This window comes from Bactrocera oleae, chromosome 4 (genome assembly GCF_042242935.1).
Source record: "Bactrocera oleae isolate idBacOlea1 chromosome 4, idBacOlea1, whole genome shotgun sequence".
Taxonomy (NCBI): domain Eukaryota; kingdom Metazoa; phylum Arthropoda; class Insecta; order Diptera; family Tephritidae; genus Bactrocera; species Bactrocera oleae.
Genome location: NC_091538.1, coordinates 7,027,690 through 7,045,509, shown reverse-complemented (window position 1 = coordinate 7,045,509; position 17,820 = coordinate 7,027,690). Strand labels below are relative to the sequence as shown.

The following is a 17,820-nucleotide window of genomic DNA, read 5'->3' as shown; positions in this document are numbered from 1 at the left end:
ATTGCAAAAAATATTTAGCGAAGTTTGTCGACAAGTTCATATCGAGAGCTTGGTTCTGAGATTTGCGTGTTGTTAAGCTCATCTATGGTAAGTCATCTTCTAAGATCTTCTCTAAGTTCACTAACTCTAATATTTTTAGAAACTATTTTTTTTTTCAAATTTCACATATGTATGTATTTAGCGTGCCAACCTCGCAGGACGTGCCATAAACTCCGCTTAGTTAGAGTGCAGAGTAATCAAAATATTAACATCAGCACATACTCGGCCGATGAGCGCGAAAATTGACGTATTAATACACTCAGTACATATGTACTTACACACCAACTTCCACACATATGTTATGAGCGACAAATTCTGCTCTTATCCCAGATGAGCACTCAACGAATTAAAGTGTAGCAATGAAAAACTTTAAAACTATACACGGCTGGACATTGAAACTGCATTAAAAACAGTTGTATGCACTTTACATATGAATATATGTATGTATGGTATACATTTAGCCGCAAGTATCAAAAAAAAAGCTTTCATTCAAAATTAAAAAAATAAATAAATAATAAATTAAGCCCAACCTACATGATGTATGACATCTGGGATTTTTTGGTAGGGACTCGATTTTTTTCAATTAATTTTTATATAAAATTTGTATTTAACGGACTTTCAAAAATATTGTGGCATCTAAAGGATGCTAACGAGACTTTTGCAATATTGATTAGTCTCGTCTACGTAGTTCGTCCAGAACTTAGTGAAGATTCCAAGTTTGCTGAGATATCAAGAAAAACCATTTCTGGTTTTGGTAATAATTCGGTTTTTAGTAAAAATTAATACTTTAACTGGTAATACAGAAAATAATCGCAATATATAATAAATTATATAATATACTGAGACTTCGAGGGTTAATTAAGAATTCTATTGAAAATCAAAGGGTATTCAAAATTATGTTTTTGATTGTTAATAAAGATTTTTGCTTTTTTGAAAATCAAAAAAAATCCTTTGAAATTGGTAAAAAGTGTAAGAAATTCATAGAGAATAAAACCTATTGAAAACGAAAGATAAAATAACAAAAGTGAATGGAATAATAATTTACGGGCGATCTGAGGGCGGAAAGAGAAAACGCGTGGTTTTTTAAGGGTTAAAAACTTTTTATCGTGATTTCCAAAACTACGAGTTCGATAGAAAAAAGTTATGTGGCATAGTTGTAGATAATAAAAAGAATTTTGTATTAGCACCCTTTTCACATAAATAATAATACATAAAAGAAAAAAATCATACTAGTATGAAACCTATTGGAAAAAGAATTTTAAACAATAAAAATGAAAGGAAAAATAATTTAAAATCTGAGATCAGGAAAAGAAATTTGAGGGGGGTGGTTGAATTTGTAAGGGTTAAAAACTGTTTATCCCGATTTTCGGCAAAATCTTGATTCCTATGGAAAACAATTGAATGGAATAAAAAAGAACTACATACAACTCTCGTGTTAAAACTTTTTTCCACCTAACCTCAAAATTTATGTAAAAAATACTCAAGTGCAAAAAACCAAGCTATGGGTTTTTCCCACTTTTTTATGTATCTGAACTACGCAAAAAAAATTGATTTTTTATACATACGGTTAAAATATTGGTTAGCCAGTCACGAAAATTGTGCACAATTCACATAGATAAAGGAGACGTGTTAATATGTTTATGAGATTGGTTAATAAAAACTTTCACTAAACTCAACGTTTAATGAGTAATTCCTACATTGCTGACTAATCTATTAATACGTATTAGAAGAATCTTAATACTTTATATTGCCAGTTCCCGGTGTATATATATTTTCATACATTCATATCAGTAAATATGTATGTTGCTTCTCAGTACAACCTTTTAAGTACACATGCACTTGAATCACCGATAATAATTGTTTTTTTGTTTTTGAAATGAGTACTTACATAGAAATGTACTTGCAAGTTGGAAAACTTACATATGTACATATATACAGAGGCGTATTAGCTGTAGAGATAAAGACGTATGTATATATTTTTCTACACGTATTTGTCTGGCTGTAAAGAAAAAATATAAAAAATGAATGAATATATTTGTGTATATTCACACACGGGTATTTACAGATAATGAAATATATAATAATATATATGTATGAGGCATCGAAGGGATCAGACATGTTTGTGACGTAATTGATGATTTCGCTAAAATTACAGCTGAACATGGAAATAAGACTACCCAACGTATTTTAGGTATATATATTTAAAGTTTGTTATTGAAAGAAAAAACATATAAAAAGTTATAGTTCAAAATATTTTTTTGATTTTCTGATTTTCGAACTTTAAGAATTGTCGAATAAAGTAGCTATAAAATTCGCTACATTTTTATATATAAAGATATATTTAATAATAAAAAAACTTAAAATTTTCAGAATTACAAAGATAATAAAAAATTTAGTATTTTTCCTACAGGGTGTTTAGTCGTGAATAATTGTCTGTGTGTAAAATTGAATGTCATTGTGTTAGACCGAAAAATAATGCAATTATTTAGCTAGCGCCTGTAAGTATGTTTAGAAATCAACACACAAGAATGAGCTACAAATTATCTTTTATAAATTTAGCGTATAATAAACCTACTTGTATATGTGTAGTGAAATTAATTGGGCCATGAAGGAAACGAAATAGTTAATGCATCGTATCTGTCCATAGATTAGTAACGATTATTAACTTATGAACTTAGCATTTTTTAGCCGAACACCCCAGTTTATCAGGCATGCTTGTGAAATGACGTCATGATAGATAGAACCTGAAGAATGGCGTAAAATTTTCGTTTATTGTGTTTTGTTAATTTGGTTGAATCGATCAATACGATTACTGGCTATCATTGCTTAATGAATAAGCAACAGACCTGGTCTCAAAAGGGTATCACTTGAACGCAGTCCCACAGATCTTCCGATAGACAATCACGTACTAACGATCAATGGTATTTTATTCACACACTTTCACATTCTTTTTTATGGGATTTCGGAAAGGTGATAGAAATTATTTTTATTAATTGTGGATATTTTTGGTAGAGGCATTAAAAATTAGTTTATTAGTGTAAGAATCATAACAGAATAAACAGGTTGTTTTACTCCATTTAAATATTCATATGGTTTTAAACTAAAACTTGAGTTGGCCTTGATCGTCTGTTCGATCTGCTCGAAATTCAAGATATCGATCTGAAATTTTGCAAGAAGCTGCACATTTGTCTGAGTCGTCGATATTGGACCACTATAGCATATAGCTGTCATTCAACTGTTTCGATAAAAATTAAGTCCTTTATTGAAAACTTGTTTAATTGGCCCGATATCTTCAATAATGCACGTGCTTCCGTTAAATGCCACAAATGTAAACTTATTTCACAAGGTAACGATGATTTGCAAAAGCTAAATAAATTATCGATTTATAGCTGTACATACATATGCATGCCTGCATGTTTGCTTGGCTCACACCTGTTTTTTACACTTTCTAATCAACACACTCAAAAACTCTATCGCTTAACAGTAAACGAATGTTTACGAAATATTTACGCAACACTCACGAACATGTTTAGTTTTGTTCATCTAACGGTTGCATGTATCGCCTAAAAATAGTCAAATTGGATATAAGGTTATATATAAATTATCAGGATGATGTACGTCCGTTCGAAGGGACGAGTTCGTAGATGGGCGTAATCGAACCACTTCCATGCCCACAAAACGCCATTAATCAAAAACTTATAAATTGCCATAACTAAGCACTAAATTATGATAAAAACTTGTAATTTGATATAGGGTATTGCAATAGTAAAAGCCACCTGCGACCTAAAAATTTTTAAAAATTGGCCTGGTACCGCCCTTTAATAGGCTTCCTGTACATATTTGCTAAACTACTAACGCTACAATAACCAAATTCGGGCAAGACAATTTCTTTAAGAACTCCTACCGACAGTTCAAAAATGAATGAAATCGGATTATAACACCGCCCTCTCCCCATATAACGGTTTTGTTAAAAACTACTAAAAGCGCGATAAATCAATAACTAATTACTTCAGAGACATAAAATTTTACACCCGAGACGGTACGAGAGGGCTTTATAGGAGCCGGTGTCAAATTTGGACGACCGGCGTGGCACCGTCCACATTTGGGCGAAATTCCATATCTCAGGATATACTCCACCGATTTCAACCAAAGTCGATACGTAATATTATCCTGACATTCCTACATTACAGTGCAAAAATGTGCGAAATCTAAGAAAAACCACGCCTGCTTCCCATATAACACAATATTTTAAATTCCATCTAATTCTTTCACTTTCCAATATACAAGTTAAGAACCAATCAATGTAGCCGGATTAAACTTTAGACAAGAAGGTATGTCATCTTACACTCAAAACTTTTCGAAATCGGACCATAAATTTTGAAGCAAACAGACGCCAAATACAAGTATGTGGACGGCAGTGCATATGGCTGACTTTTTGCCCGAAATATCGGTCAATCTGTGAGATGTACTATTGAAATTCGGGGAAAATGTTTCTTTGATTATAACATAATGGGTTGAATCGGATCAATACTTCCTTTATCCTTATACCTGAGCAATGTGAAGAATTCATGCATTCAACCGTTCCATTTCTTTGCCGCTAATATATCCTATAAAATGATTTCCGACTTTTCACCTCACTTTAAACCGTTTAGTTTGGTCAAAATGTGTGATACCTATTTTAATAAAACGGAGAAACGTTTTCTTAAATATTATAAAATTACATATATTATTGATTTGGCGATATATAAATGAAATTGGTCTTGGTCTAAACCTCGTATACCTAATATAATGAATTCGGATATTTTAGTTGACGTTTTTCACATCAACTCATTATATTAAATTTATAAAATCAAGATAAAGATATTTTTCTATCCTTTTATGATATAAGGAATGCACCTGTGAAGGGTAACGAAGCTGTAATTCGGTGCAGCCAAAGTTCAAGTTTTTTTTTGTTTCATTAAAAATAACTTATTTTTTGTTTCCATAACAAGTGAACCACCCTAATGTCTGTTTACAAAAACAAAGTTTTACTCCAAATGGTAAATAGTGACAATTTGCGTACCTGTAAGCTCATTGTTTTACAGTTACAAAAATTCCTAGCACACACATATACACACCTATAAAAATACACTTCAAAACGATTAATCATTTTATAACTTAGAAATTGTATGTCCACCAATTAATTGAGCCGATTGAACAATGTGTAAACACTACACATTAGTCCGTTCGTACGATAACTTATCTATGAATATGAAAGCGCTGATTAAGGCGAATAATATTCGCATTATAACCACATGTTGGCAACCAAAATATTTCAGTCAGTCAATTAGTGCGATAGCATTTAGACGTGGGCATTTGCAGAAATCGAACATACCCTATTATCGACGAACGATCGATAAGGGCTGCGCATTATGTCGGCTGCTAACGGTATAGGCGAGGACGAAAAGTCCTATTACAAAAATAATATCATAATTGCTGATTCTTTGGCGGAAAATGAAAAGGATACTAAGACAATAATGTAAGTTTGAACCAGTGAAAGTTTCGAAGCGAATTCGTGTGTGTTGCGTAAACAAATCGTAAACATTCGTTTACTGACAAGCGATAGAGTTTTTGAGCGTGTTGATTAGAAACTGTGTAAAACCAGCTGTGAGTCAAGCAAGTATGCAGACATAAATATGTATGTACAGCTATAAATCGATAATCTATTTGAATTTTGCAAATCATCGTTACCTTGTGAAATAAGTTTACACTAGTAGCATTTAACGGAATCACGTGCAATTGAACACAAGCATAAAAATGTAAATAAATAAATATATGTGATTAAAAAGACAAAGAAAAAATAATAAAATTATATGAAAAATATACATAATTATAAAATATACAAATTTATTAACACTTTTATTATAACTTAAAAATATTAGTCAAGTAAAATGCTGCATTTTTGCAAAATATGAATATTTTAATATATGTATGTAATGAAATTTAGTGCGAAAAATTATTTAACTGTTAGAAAATTAAAAAAAAATACCATATATATTATTTTAAAAAATATTCTAAAATAAATTTGTAGACTTCTTGAAAAAATTTGTGATACGATTTTTGTGCTATAAAAGCCAGTAGCATTATTGAAAAAATAAGTTATAAAAGGTTTTAAAATTTTTCCAAAAACTGATTCACATTATTAAAAAAAAACAAATAAGTTGAAATAATTAAATTTAATTTAATACGAAAATGGCTTAAACTACCAAGCTGCATTTAATTTTTCAAAACACAGTGTACAAAAATACCCATAGCGCCACTTAGCTTTCCCGGTAGGTAATTTCTTATGAAAGAATTAAGTGAACACAAATGCATGCCAATTGAAAGCAATTGGAACGCTGGCACATTTCTGCTGCCTTACATACGCTTTGCGTCAATTATAAAGCAGTTATTGTTTATAGTGGTTTGTTTTTAATAAACAATTAAAGTGCATCTAATCAGCGAATTGCATGAACGCAAATAACAACATAACAAATTAGGTAAACAAAAATACCAAGTGAATAGCGTTAAGAGTCATTCTTATTTTATTGAAAGTAAGTAAATATAATGTATAATAATATTATATAGTTTTAAACACGAATTTCAAACAATGAAAAGATAAAAAATAGTTCAATAATTTGTACAGCAGATAGTTGCTAAGGCGAAGCAACTTGTAGCTGTTAAGTAACCTAAATAAATTCGTTAACTATATAAACAATTTTTTTTAAAATTTCGAATTCAATTGTCAATGTATTGAATACTCTTTTTATTTATGAATAGTAGCAGTAGTAGCCAGCTAAATTCGGCAATGAGGGTAGTAGTAATGCAGCGAGTGATTATTGCCGGTACACCATGGCGTATGATTAATTATTTAGGCTGTCTGATTTTAACATTGAAAAGAAGAATTTTAATTACAAATTTAAGGCTCAGTGTGCTAATTATTCATAATGTTTTATATTAATAAAACAAGTTACCGAAGTGTAGCAAATGAAAACTAACATTTTAAAAATATACTTAATATTAACATTTGTGAAATTTAATTTATGTACAATACATACATATGTATGTATAGGTATATGTATAATGGTCTATATATTGTATACGGACTCATATATTAAAATTTTTTCACAATATTCACACAAAATTGTCTTATTTAAATTCAAAATATTTTTAAATATTTATATAAATATACCGGTATATAAAAGAAGGGGCGGAAACGCATAATTCGCATTAATTTGAAATTAAGTTGAAATTCATTCGATGCATTAATAATCAATCTTCTTGGAAATAAACATATTTTTTTTTGACAAAAGCTTATTAGAAAAATTTATTTCATATAAATTAACATATCTAAGAAAATTTTCCAAAATATTGCAATAAATAAAATAAAAAAAGTTTTTTGCTCTTTTCAACTTTAACGTTGTAAATTCATTTTTTAATAAAACTAATAATTAAATAACAAATGTAAATATAATTTTTGTAATTAAAACTTTTTAACATGTTTAAAAATAATTAATCAAAAAAATATTTCATATAAATGATTATATAATATTTAATAAAGTTAAAAAATAAAAACAGGAGTGTTGTATTGATGTTTATTGTATTTAAAAGTTTTCAATGTGTATTTAAAAATAAAATGTATGCATCATACTTGTACTTAATTTAAAAAAGTAATCCAATTTATTTTTACAAGTCCATAATATCATTAAACAATTTTTTTTGCCTTTTTCCAATGAAATTATAAGCGATTTTGTGATAAGATGTTGAAATGCAAAATGTTATGATTAACTTTTTATTTATTGTAGGGCCATTAGTCGGCCATAATTATACATATTGCTTTGATAAAATATAGGCACGAGCGAAGCAAGTGAAAAGTTCTATGGATACTAGAAAATATGCATATACAAAAAATATGCATAAAAAAAAACATACGTATGTACTTATGTATGTAAACACGAGCTGTTGGCGCTTAATTCATTAACGATTAAGATTTCACACGTGTCAGCTCCGCTTTAATTATGCACTCGATTTTATGTTATCGATAATAATTTTACATATGTACATAAGTATACGTACATAGTTGTATATAGAGCGTATTTTGTATGTAGTGTAATATTGTTTATTAATTGATTGACAGGTGGAATATTGTTAGATAAAAATTAGCAATATAAAAGCGGTTCCCAAACTGTCGATAAGAAATATTTTCTTTCAAATTTTCAAGTGTTTGAAAAAAGTATACATACATACATATGTATATATTTGAACAAAAACTTTCCAAAATTTTGCGTTTGTATTGAAGATTATTTACAACTTTATTACATATATATAAAAAAATATTATTTTTAATTCTCAAAAAACTTTTTTTATTATTTTTTTCTAATATTATTTTTTTATTTTTATTAACCTAAATACAATATTATAGAAATGAAGTAGCAAAATAATATGATGTATTTCGAAAAAAAAAAAATTATATAAAAATTATAACATAAAACAAAAAATATTAATTTTACGACTCTTCAGATCACTCAGAATAATTTATAACAGGCATTAAAAAAAAAAATATATAATGACCTGCATATAAAAACTAACATAATTAATTGCAAATAAAAAATGTTTCGCACACACACATTGCATTTGCGTTTACTTATCACATACGCACCACATACATACAAATTCATATATCTTATTGCTTCTTAAAGGCAAATCTCCAATGGCGCATCGCAAGAAAATTCAAAGCAAACGAAGAAAAAAAAGGAATCCAAAAAGGGCGATGCTGATAAAGACGATGACAAAAAGGATGATGTGGAACCAGTTGCATTTTTCAAAATGTTTCGCTATTCAACAACCAAGGATAAGCTTTTGTATGCCTTGGGATTTCTCTGTGCCATAGCAACTGGTTTGACAACCCCTGCCAATAGCTTGATTTTTGGTAATTTAGCAAATGTAAGTATTTAACACTTTGTTTATTTGCATTACTTAATTGTGTATGGTTACGAATTAGTTGATATGCACTTAAATATATATATTTCTATAGCATATGTATATGTATACATGTTATTGTCTATACATTTTGTAAGACAATAAATTCGGCAAGTGTCCCAGTTATCTTATCTCACGCCTATATGCGGTAAGCTTTTTAATAGTCCTAAAATGTACAAATTTAAGTGCAAAAGGGTGCAAAACAAAACAACAACAAGAAAAAAAATTGTAATTTTTTAAAGTATTTTTTTACAAACGAAACTTCGTGTGAGTTTAACAAGAGTACCTTTAAGGTTGTTTGCTGCATTTCTATTTCTTGCCTAAGTCCTTATATAGCGTGCGCTGCGAATACTATCGATTATAGAACAAAATAAATCGAGTCTGAAATTTAGCAAGAAGCTGCTCATTTGTCGAAAACGCCAATTCCGATTTGTCATACCAACTAAACGATCAAAATCAAGTTCTTGTGTCAATATTTTTTTATTTGACAAGATATCTTCACTAAATTTGGCATAGATTATCAGCTAAGGGATTACTAATTTGCTACATTCTGCAAATAAATTGTTCAGATCGGACTATATACTATAGCGTTTAAACTAATCGATCAAAATAAAATAAAAATCTCTTTATACCCTTTTATGCTATAAGAAATGCAACTGTGAAGGAAGGGCTTGCTTCGGTGCTGCCGAATTTAACGTTTTGTCATATTTTCACTATTTTAAGTTTCATTTCAAACAATTTTCATCATTAAAAATCTTCAGTTTTTGAAAATTCATTGCTGAATCTTAAAACGATATTTATAGAAGGATTGTAGCATGCATATAACTTATATTCATTTATTTCTTTTTTGTTCAGTCAATGATCGGTTTTGCCAGTCCTACAAATATAACGAGCAGTGCGGCTAACGACGCGCTTTTAGAGGCTGTGGAAACATTTGCTTTTCAAAATAGTATGATCGGCATAATTATGCTTGTTTGTAGCTACATATCGGTAACAACATTTAATTACGCCGCTAATGCACAAATATTACGGATACGTGGAAAATTCCTTAGGTCCGTATTACACCAGGACATGGCGTGGTACGACTTTAATCAGAGTGGTGAAGTCGCTAGCAGAATGAACGAGTAAGTATAGAATATTTTCGAGCGCACAGTTGCACAAACCATACTCTTCGATTTCTACCAGAAGCGTGACTCGTCTCTAATACATACTTATTACCATAAGTTATCAACATTTATGGTTCTATACTATTACTAATTGGGCGTGAAAACTTTTAGTGCCTGCTATGGTTCTATGTCTATCAGCATATTTATATATCAAGTATAATATGTGCATTAAACCTAACTATATATTATTTTTGCTGAGATAAGATAATAGTTTTCGATTTATTGCTTAAAAATAAAAATTACAGCGAATACTATTGCAACGAATATTACTTTTGACGCAGGTTTGACTAAGTTGATAATTTAACCCCTTAACTCTTTTTACAGAGCCGCCTTTGTTCATAAAATTCAGCTTTCTGATAACATTTTTCATGCGCACTTAATAAATTTTGCGCACTCACCCAATGTCGTTCATAACCTGTAGTAAAATGAACTAGTTATAAATTACTTTTCAACCAGTATAAGCTACAAGCGTAACTATGTTATGTTCTTTTTTTTCTAACATTTTTACCTGCTGTTACCCAACAAAATGCCAATTGACGGTTTTAGGTCTGAAATATACCAGTTTCTTACTGGTTTAGAGCTGCTACATAATACCTAGTTCAAACTATAATCTCAGCAACAATTTAGTTCAGCATTTCGTAATTAATTTGTAGAAAAAAGTACTGATTCACCGACATTCTCTTTCTATATACATTTTCTAAAAAATAGGTGCAAGTTTGACAGTTTTCTAATCAATTCGATATCAGTCAGCGGATTCCAGTAGTAAACTGCTGCTTTTGTAGACCAGTTTGATGTGTTACTGTTGGGTATTTACAAACATGCATTTGTATAGACTTATATGTATCTATATCTAATCGCTGCAAAAAGCATGATCAATAGCATTGCAAAAATATCAAGTATACTATACAACGGTGTATCTTGTAGAAATATCACGAAAAATTAACACTATAGAACTTCTTTGCTGTGTCATTGTGAGACATTATTTTTTGTATGACATACTTATGAATACATAATGAATAGATATATGGATATATGAATGACGTGGCTTTGACTGACATTTACAAAAGAAAAAATGTTTAGATGACATAATTTATTGAACATAAGGAAATTATTGTTATTTTTTTAAATATCATAAAGAAATATTAAACAAAACAAATTAAAATATCGGATAAGATATAACGTAGTTGATATATAAGTAAGGCATATTAAGACAAATGATTTGACTAATAGGCCAAAACTTGTCCGAGATTAAATGCAAAAATTAAAAAAAAGCTATTTCTAAAGAGATCTTACCGGTGTCGCATGTAGTGTATTTAAAAAATTTCATGAAGAAGAATCTTGCCAAGATGCATCAGCCATTAGGAGGCAGCTGGGACAATATAATTTATGAGTTTCTTCCAACTTATTACACAGCCATGGATCACCACTAAGATTACTGTCCCCTACAAACATCTGGTTTTTGGTCACCCTATATGCATATGATTTTGGTTTACCACAGTAATATGGGGGTAATATATTCTTCTAACACCCATTGCTTTAAAAACAGTCCTCCAAGACGCTAAACGGTATTGGACAGTTTAAAGGGTTCGAAACTTTTTTATGGATTCCATACTGATAAATACATATATATAAATAGAAAGCTTATAAATATATCTCTTCAAATTTTACAACTAGTAAATTTGAATCATTCTAATTGCAAATCTTATTAGCAACTAATCGGTATACACTCTATATATAAATCTAAAAATCTTCACACAGAGATTTATCCAAAATGGAGGATGGTATCGCTGAGAAGGATGTGATGTTTGTGCATTTTATTGTGGCTTTTATTGGCTCTTTGGCCTTAGCCTTTTATAAAGGCTGGGAATTGTCTTTAGTCTGCCTTAGCAGTCTGCCGGTTACATTCATAGCGCTTAGCTTAGTTGCTGTGGTAAGGATATACATACATACCTAAATTTAAAGTTTGTTGCCAACTTACATGCCTCATTTCATACTTCAGGCCACTTCGAAATTGTCAAAACTAGAATTGAATGTTTATGCCGCGGCTGGTAATATTGCGGAGGAAGCATTGAGCGGCGTGCGTACGGTCAAAACTTTCGAGGGTGAATATAAGGAGGTGGCAGCTTATAAATCACAAATTGTGGACGCGCGGAAAGTCAATATCAAACGTAATTTCTTTTCCGGCATGGGTTTCGGTTTACTCTGGTTTTTCATTTATGGCTCATATGCTTTGGCTTTCTGGTATGGTGTCGGGTTGGTTTTAAAGAATTACGACAACATTCCAGGTTATAGCAATTATGATCCTGGCAATATGATAACGGTAAATTAATGTTTTATAAAATATTAATAATTTAAAAATACTACCTATAAATTATTTCTAGATATTTTTCTCTGTCATGATGGGTTCCATGAATATTGGCTTGGCCTCGCCGTATATTGAAGCATTTGGCATTGCCAAAGGTGCATGCGCTAAAGTATTTAAACTTATCGAACAAGTACCGACAATAAATCCAATCGAACCCAAGGGTCAGAATTTAAATAAACCTTTGGTACATATCGAGCTGCGTGACGTTGGCTTCAGATATCCATCACGTGATGAAGTGCAAATTTTAAATAAATTAAATTTAACAATCAAACGTGGTCAAACGATAGCCTTGGTCGGCTCATCGGGTTGTGGCAAATCAACGATTATACAGCTGGTGCAACGTTTCTACGATCCACAAGAAGGTTCTGTCTATTTCAATGATGTCGACCTGAAAGATATAAATATAACTTGGCTTCGCGAGCGCATTGGTGTTGTCGGGCAGGAGCCTATACTATTTGGCACAACTATCTATGAGAACATACGCTATGGCCGTGAAGATGCTACAAGAGAGATGATTATTGCAGCTGCCACAGCGGCGAATGCGCATACTTTTATAAATAAATTGCCAAAAGTAAGTTTTGAATGCATTTACAATCAGAAAATAATTGCAAAGAAAGCTTTTTTTTGTATTTAGGGACTTGATACTCTCGTTGGTGAACGTGGCGCACAGTTGTCGGGTGGTCAAAAGCAAAGAATTGCAATTGCACGTGCTCTGGTGAGAGATCCTGAAATACTGTTACTGGACGAAGCAACCTCTGCATTGGATACCGCCAGCGAAGCCAAAGTACAAGCCGCTCTTGAAAAGGTAAAGACGGATTAGAAAAGGGTATATTTTGCAGCAAAGCTGTTCGAAACAATAGATCAATTTAGTCTAAAGTGTATAGGTAGAGTTAACTAGGACTAGATATTGTTATTGTACCGACACAAAATAATACTGAAATCATTTCGAGCAATGGTTGAGTTGATAGTCCTTGGCCGGAAAAAAATCCGGGTACGTTCCTGTTACTTAGACCTGACTGTCGTGGGAACGGACTAATACTAGATATTGTTCTTCTATTAAAGTTGTGTAATATAGAGTTTTAGATGACGTCCAGAGAATTCTTTCCTCCGTGTAAAAACTGCATGAAAACTGCTTGACAAATGTAGATAGCTCGCCATTTTATAGTGTATTTTTGATTTGTCGCTACCACGGCTTGAGCGTAGACTTTCGCTCTCTTTCTAATCTATACGTACACAATTTTATTTATAGTTATTTAGGAAGCATAGCATCCTTCGTCTTAAGCTTGGACACTTATTTAAGTATAGTATTTCCTGCTGTGTGGTTCTGATTTTTCAATTTGCTGATTACTATTTGTGTACTATTTTCAGGCGAGCAAAGGACGTACCACAATCATTGTGGCTCATCGTCTATCGACAATACGACGTGCTGATCGCATTATAGTAATTAATAAAGGTGAGGTCGTTGAAAGCGGTACTCATGCCGAATTAATGGAGCTCAAGTCACACTATTATAATTTGGTTACAACACAATTGGGTGATGAACCGGCCGAAGTAGAAAATAACGGTAAAATTAACAATTTCTTCGATACAAAAGATGAAGATGAAGAAATGGTTGACTATAAAAATGAAGAGGCAGTTTTAGTTGAAGAAAATCTTGACGACTCGTCGCTTTGGCCGATATTGAAAATGAATAAACCCGAATGGCCGCAACTATTGGGTGGTCTACTGTCGTCGGTTGTAATGGGCTTTGCTATGCCCATTTTCGCTATTCTTTTTGGTGAAATTCTACAAGTATTGGCCGTTAGAAATAATAATCAATATGTGCGGGATAACACGAATAAATACAGTTTATATTTTTTGGTAACTGGCATTATTGTAGGTCTAGCAACATTTTTACAGGTAAGTGAAGTCAGATATGTAGAATTTTATAGCCGGTTTTTTGCGAAACTCATTAATTTATGTATGTGTGTATTTATTAGATTTATCTATTCGGTATTGCTGGCGAAAGACTAACCGAACGTCTTAGGGGTTTGATGTTTGGGACAATACTAAAGCAAGAAGTAGCTTGGTTCGATGACAAAGCCAATAGTACCGGCAGCCTTTGTTCGCGGCTTTCTGGCGATGCTGCCGCCGTTCAAGGTGTAAGTACATACCTATTCAACAAATAATCAAAAGTTGTGATTACTCAAACTATAATTCTATTTTATAGGCAACCGGTCAACGAATCGGCACCATTGTTCAATCAGTGGCCACTATCGTCTTAGGTGTCGGTTTATCGATGTACTATGAATGGAGCTTAGGCTTGTTGGCGCTAGCATTTACGCCATTTATTTTGGTTGCAGCGGTTTTGCAGCGCAAGGTCATGGCTCAGGAAAATATGGGCACTGGCAAAGCAATGGAGAATTGTACAAAGGTATGAACGCAGTTGTATTGTGGTGTAAAAATAAATATAGATATAAATATAAGTTTTATAATATGACATTTCTTTGAAGCTTGCCGTTGAGGTCGTTTCGAACATACGCACTGTTGCATCTTTGGGCCGGGAAGAGATGTTTTACCAACAATATATGGATTTACTAAATCCCGCAATGGCTGTAAGTTTCTACTAAATTTGGTAACGTCTTAAGTTCAATGCTAAATAAAAACTCACCCACAGAAAGCTAAGAAGAATACACATTTCCGTGGCTTAGTGTACGGTTTGGCCAGATCACTTATGTTCTTCGCGTATGCAGCTTGCATGTATTATGGCGGTTGGTGTGTCGTAAATAAGGGCATGGAATTCGGCAATGTTTTCAAGTAAGTGTCTACCACAAGTAATTAGCGCTTCATATATAGGTACTTTTATAACTTTGTCTACATGTACATTGTAGGGTCTCACAAGCTTTGATTATGGGCACAGCCTCAATCGCGAATGCGCTAGCTTTTGCACCCAATTTACAAAAAGGTGTTACGGCAGCAAAGAAAATATTTTTACTATTAAATCGCGTGCCGAAAATCCAAGATAAACCAGGTGTATCGCTTGTGCCATGGACGGCGGAAGGTGAGGTGGACTTTACGGAAGTCAAATTCAGTTATCCAACACGTGCCGAAATACCAGTACTTAGAGGTATAATAATGCAAATGAGGAAAGGTCAAAAAATCGCATTGGTCGGCTCATCTGGCTGTGGCAAGTCTACATGTATACAGCTACTACAACGCTTCTACGATGTGGATGCCGGTTCGATAGCCATCGATAATGTTGACTTGCGCAATCTTGCACTCACGAATTTACGCCGTCAATTGGGTATTGTCTCACAAGAACCGATATTATTCGACAGATCCATTAGAGAGAATATTGCGTATGGCGATAATAAACGAGAAGTTACCGAACAGGAAATATTTGCGGCAGCCAAGAAAGCCAATATACACAATTTTATCTCATCATTGCCATTGGTAGGTATTGGTTCAGGTTCTATTAAGTATGATAGAGACAAGAATTATCAAACTTTCATAGTAATCGTGAACAAATCGTTTTCCTGCATTCGTTATGACGTCACGAAACAATATATTATTCTGTCAAACGCTCTCAAAAAGAGAAAACTATATCTAGTTCTAACATTCTTGGTCCAACCTTCAAGTTCACGAAATTATTGCTCAAATGACATTGATATATGTATGTATACATTTCAGAAGCATAACTTATTTTTTGAATTAAATTACAGGGCTATGAGACCCGTATGGGTGAGAAAGGTACACAATTGTCGGGTGGACAAAAACAACGTGTCGCCATTGCTCGTGCTATGGTCAGAAATCCGAAGATATTGCTACTAGACGAAGCTACCTCGGCGCTTGATGCTGAGAGTGAAAAGGTAATGTAAATTTTGAAGATTTCTGTAAAGAAGTAGAGAATAATTAAAAATTTGAATGTCAACTACACGCATAGATTGTACAAGAGGCTTTGGACGCGGTCAGTGAAGGACGTACAACCATTAGTATAGCTCATCGATTATCGACCATTGTTGATTCGGATGTGATATTTGTACTTGACAACGGTCAAGTTGCGGAAAGTGGTTCACACAAGGAGCTCTTGCAATTACGTGGCATCTATCATACGTTGTGGAGATTGCAAACGGGTGGTTAAGGCTGACGAAGAGACTGCACTGTTTATATATAAATAAAGTTTAAATCTGTGGCTGTATACTTACATATATATAATTATGCGCTAATAGTGGTATTAGCATTTAAAAAGTTGTCATATTTTATTTATTGTAAGTTATTTATAAACTTTAAGCTAGGTAGAGCAAATTTTGCATACATTTGTATGTATGTATGTATGTAAATATAAAAAAAAATAAAAACAAGTAAGTGAAGGCTAAGTTCGAGTGTAATCGAACATTTTATACTCTTGTAAGAAGGCAAAACTTTATAATAAAAAATGTTGCGAAACAATTAAGCATTCATTATTCGAAGAAATCGTGAATAAATTACAATCAAATTTGGTATCTTCTTGACTTATATTAAAGATAATTTACTTAGACTTATTTTATTGCTATATTTTAGTTTACGTCAGCCAAAATTATATTAAAAATTTCTTCCAATGAGATATATGTTTTTGATGTCAACTAAAGTGATACTAGATACATTCGGGGACATTTTCGAACACTTCGCTTGCATTAATTATGTTTGCATACATATATGTATGTATGTATATATAATATAAAGAAAGTTTTTTGACCCTAAATTGCATTGTGGTAATTTATTAGAATCAGCGCTGTTGGAATTTGCACTGAACATTTGTTTACAACTGGTATTTATTTTTCAATGTATCGTGTGCTTACCGCAAGACCGTCATAACTCAAAATTGGCTATTTTGGAAAATCGCTTTGAAAGTTTTTAATTTTACCTTTTTCTCTGGGCATAATAACGGCATAAGGACTCCTCACTCAGGAACTATATGGAATAGAAACATCAAACTTATATATAAACCTTTAAGAATAATTATTTTATCCTTAAAAGACTTAAAAAAAGTTGAAAGTGTGGTCCCCTTAGAGGAGTCATCTCTCCTTTCCCCCCGACCTTCATAAAATGGTAAATGGTGTACTTGGAGTTAAACCACCACTCATAGCAGGCGTAGAGTTCGAGTTACTCCGAGAATCTAGAATCAATGAATCTCACACATCCCCTTATGCCTATGGTCCGACCCCGTCGAAACAGCTTCGTTTTCCGTCAGATGACTCTGATGACAACCAATATGAATCTTACCACCCAAGCGAA

General features: G+C 32.2%; 1 protein-coding gene across 1 annotated transcript; it reads left to right on the top strand.

The window, feature by feature from the left end:
• The first annotated feature begins 5,348 nt into the window (after positions 1-5,348).
• Positions 5,349-16,995, top strand: Mdr50 (Multi drug resistance 50). Its single transcript, XM_014246810.3, has 15 exons — positions 5,349-5,557; positions 8,757-9,000; positions 9,892-10,160; positions 11,961-12,132; positions 12,202-12,522; positions 12,584-13,138; positions 13,202-13,372; positions 13,936-14,466; positions 14,547-14,708; positions 14,777-14,980; positions 15,060-15,161; positions 15,224-15,363; positions 15,438-15,999; positions 16,269-16,415; positions 16,490-16,995. The coding sequence occupies exons 1-15, from the start codon at positions 5,451-5,453 to the stop codon at positions 16,685-16,687; spliced, it is 3,885 nt and encodes a 1,294-aa protein (XP_014102285.3). The 5' UTR covers positions 5,349-5,450; the 3' UTR covers positions 16,688-16,995.
• Positions 16,996-17,820: the final 825 nt, after the last annotated feature.

Excerpts from the sequence above, each read along its gene's own strand:
- Mdr50 (XM_014246810.3), top strand. The coding sequence starts at position 5,451 with ATGTCGGCTGCTAACGGTATAGGCGAGGACGAAAAGTCCTATTACAAA. Across the intron at positions 13,139-13,201 it reads TTATAAATAAATTGCCAAAA|GGACTTGATACTCTCGTTGG; the intron begins GTAAGTTTTGAA and ends TTTTGTATTTAG. Across the intron at positions 15,364-15,437 it reads GAATTCGGCAATGTTTTCAA|GGTCTCACAAGCTTTGATTA; the intron begins GTAAGTGTCTAC and ends TGTACATTGTAG.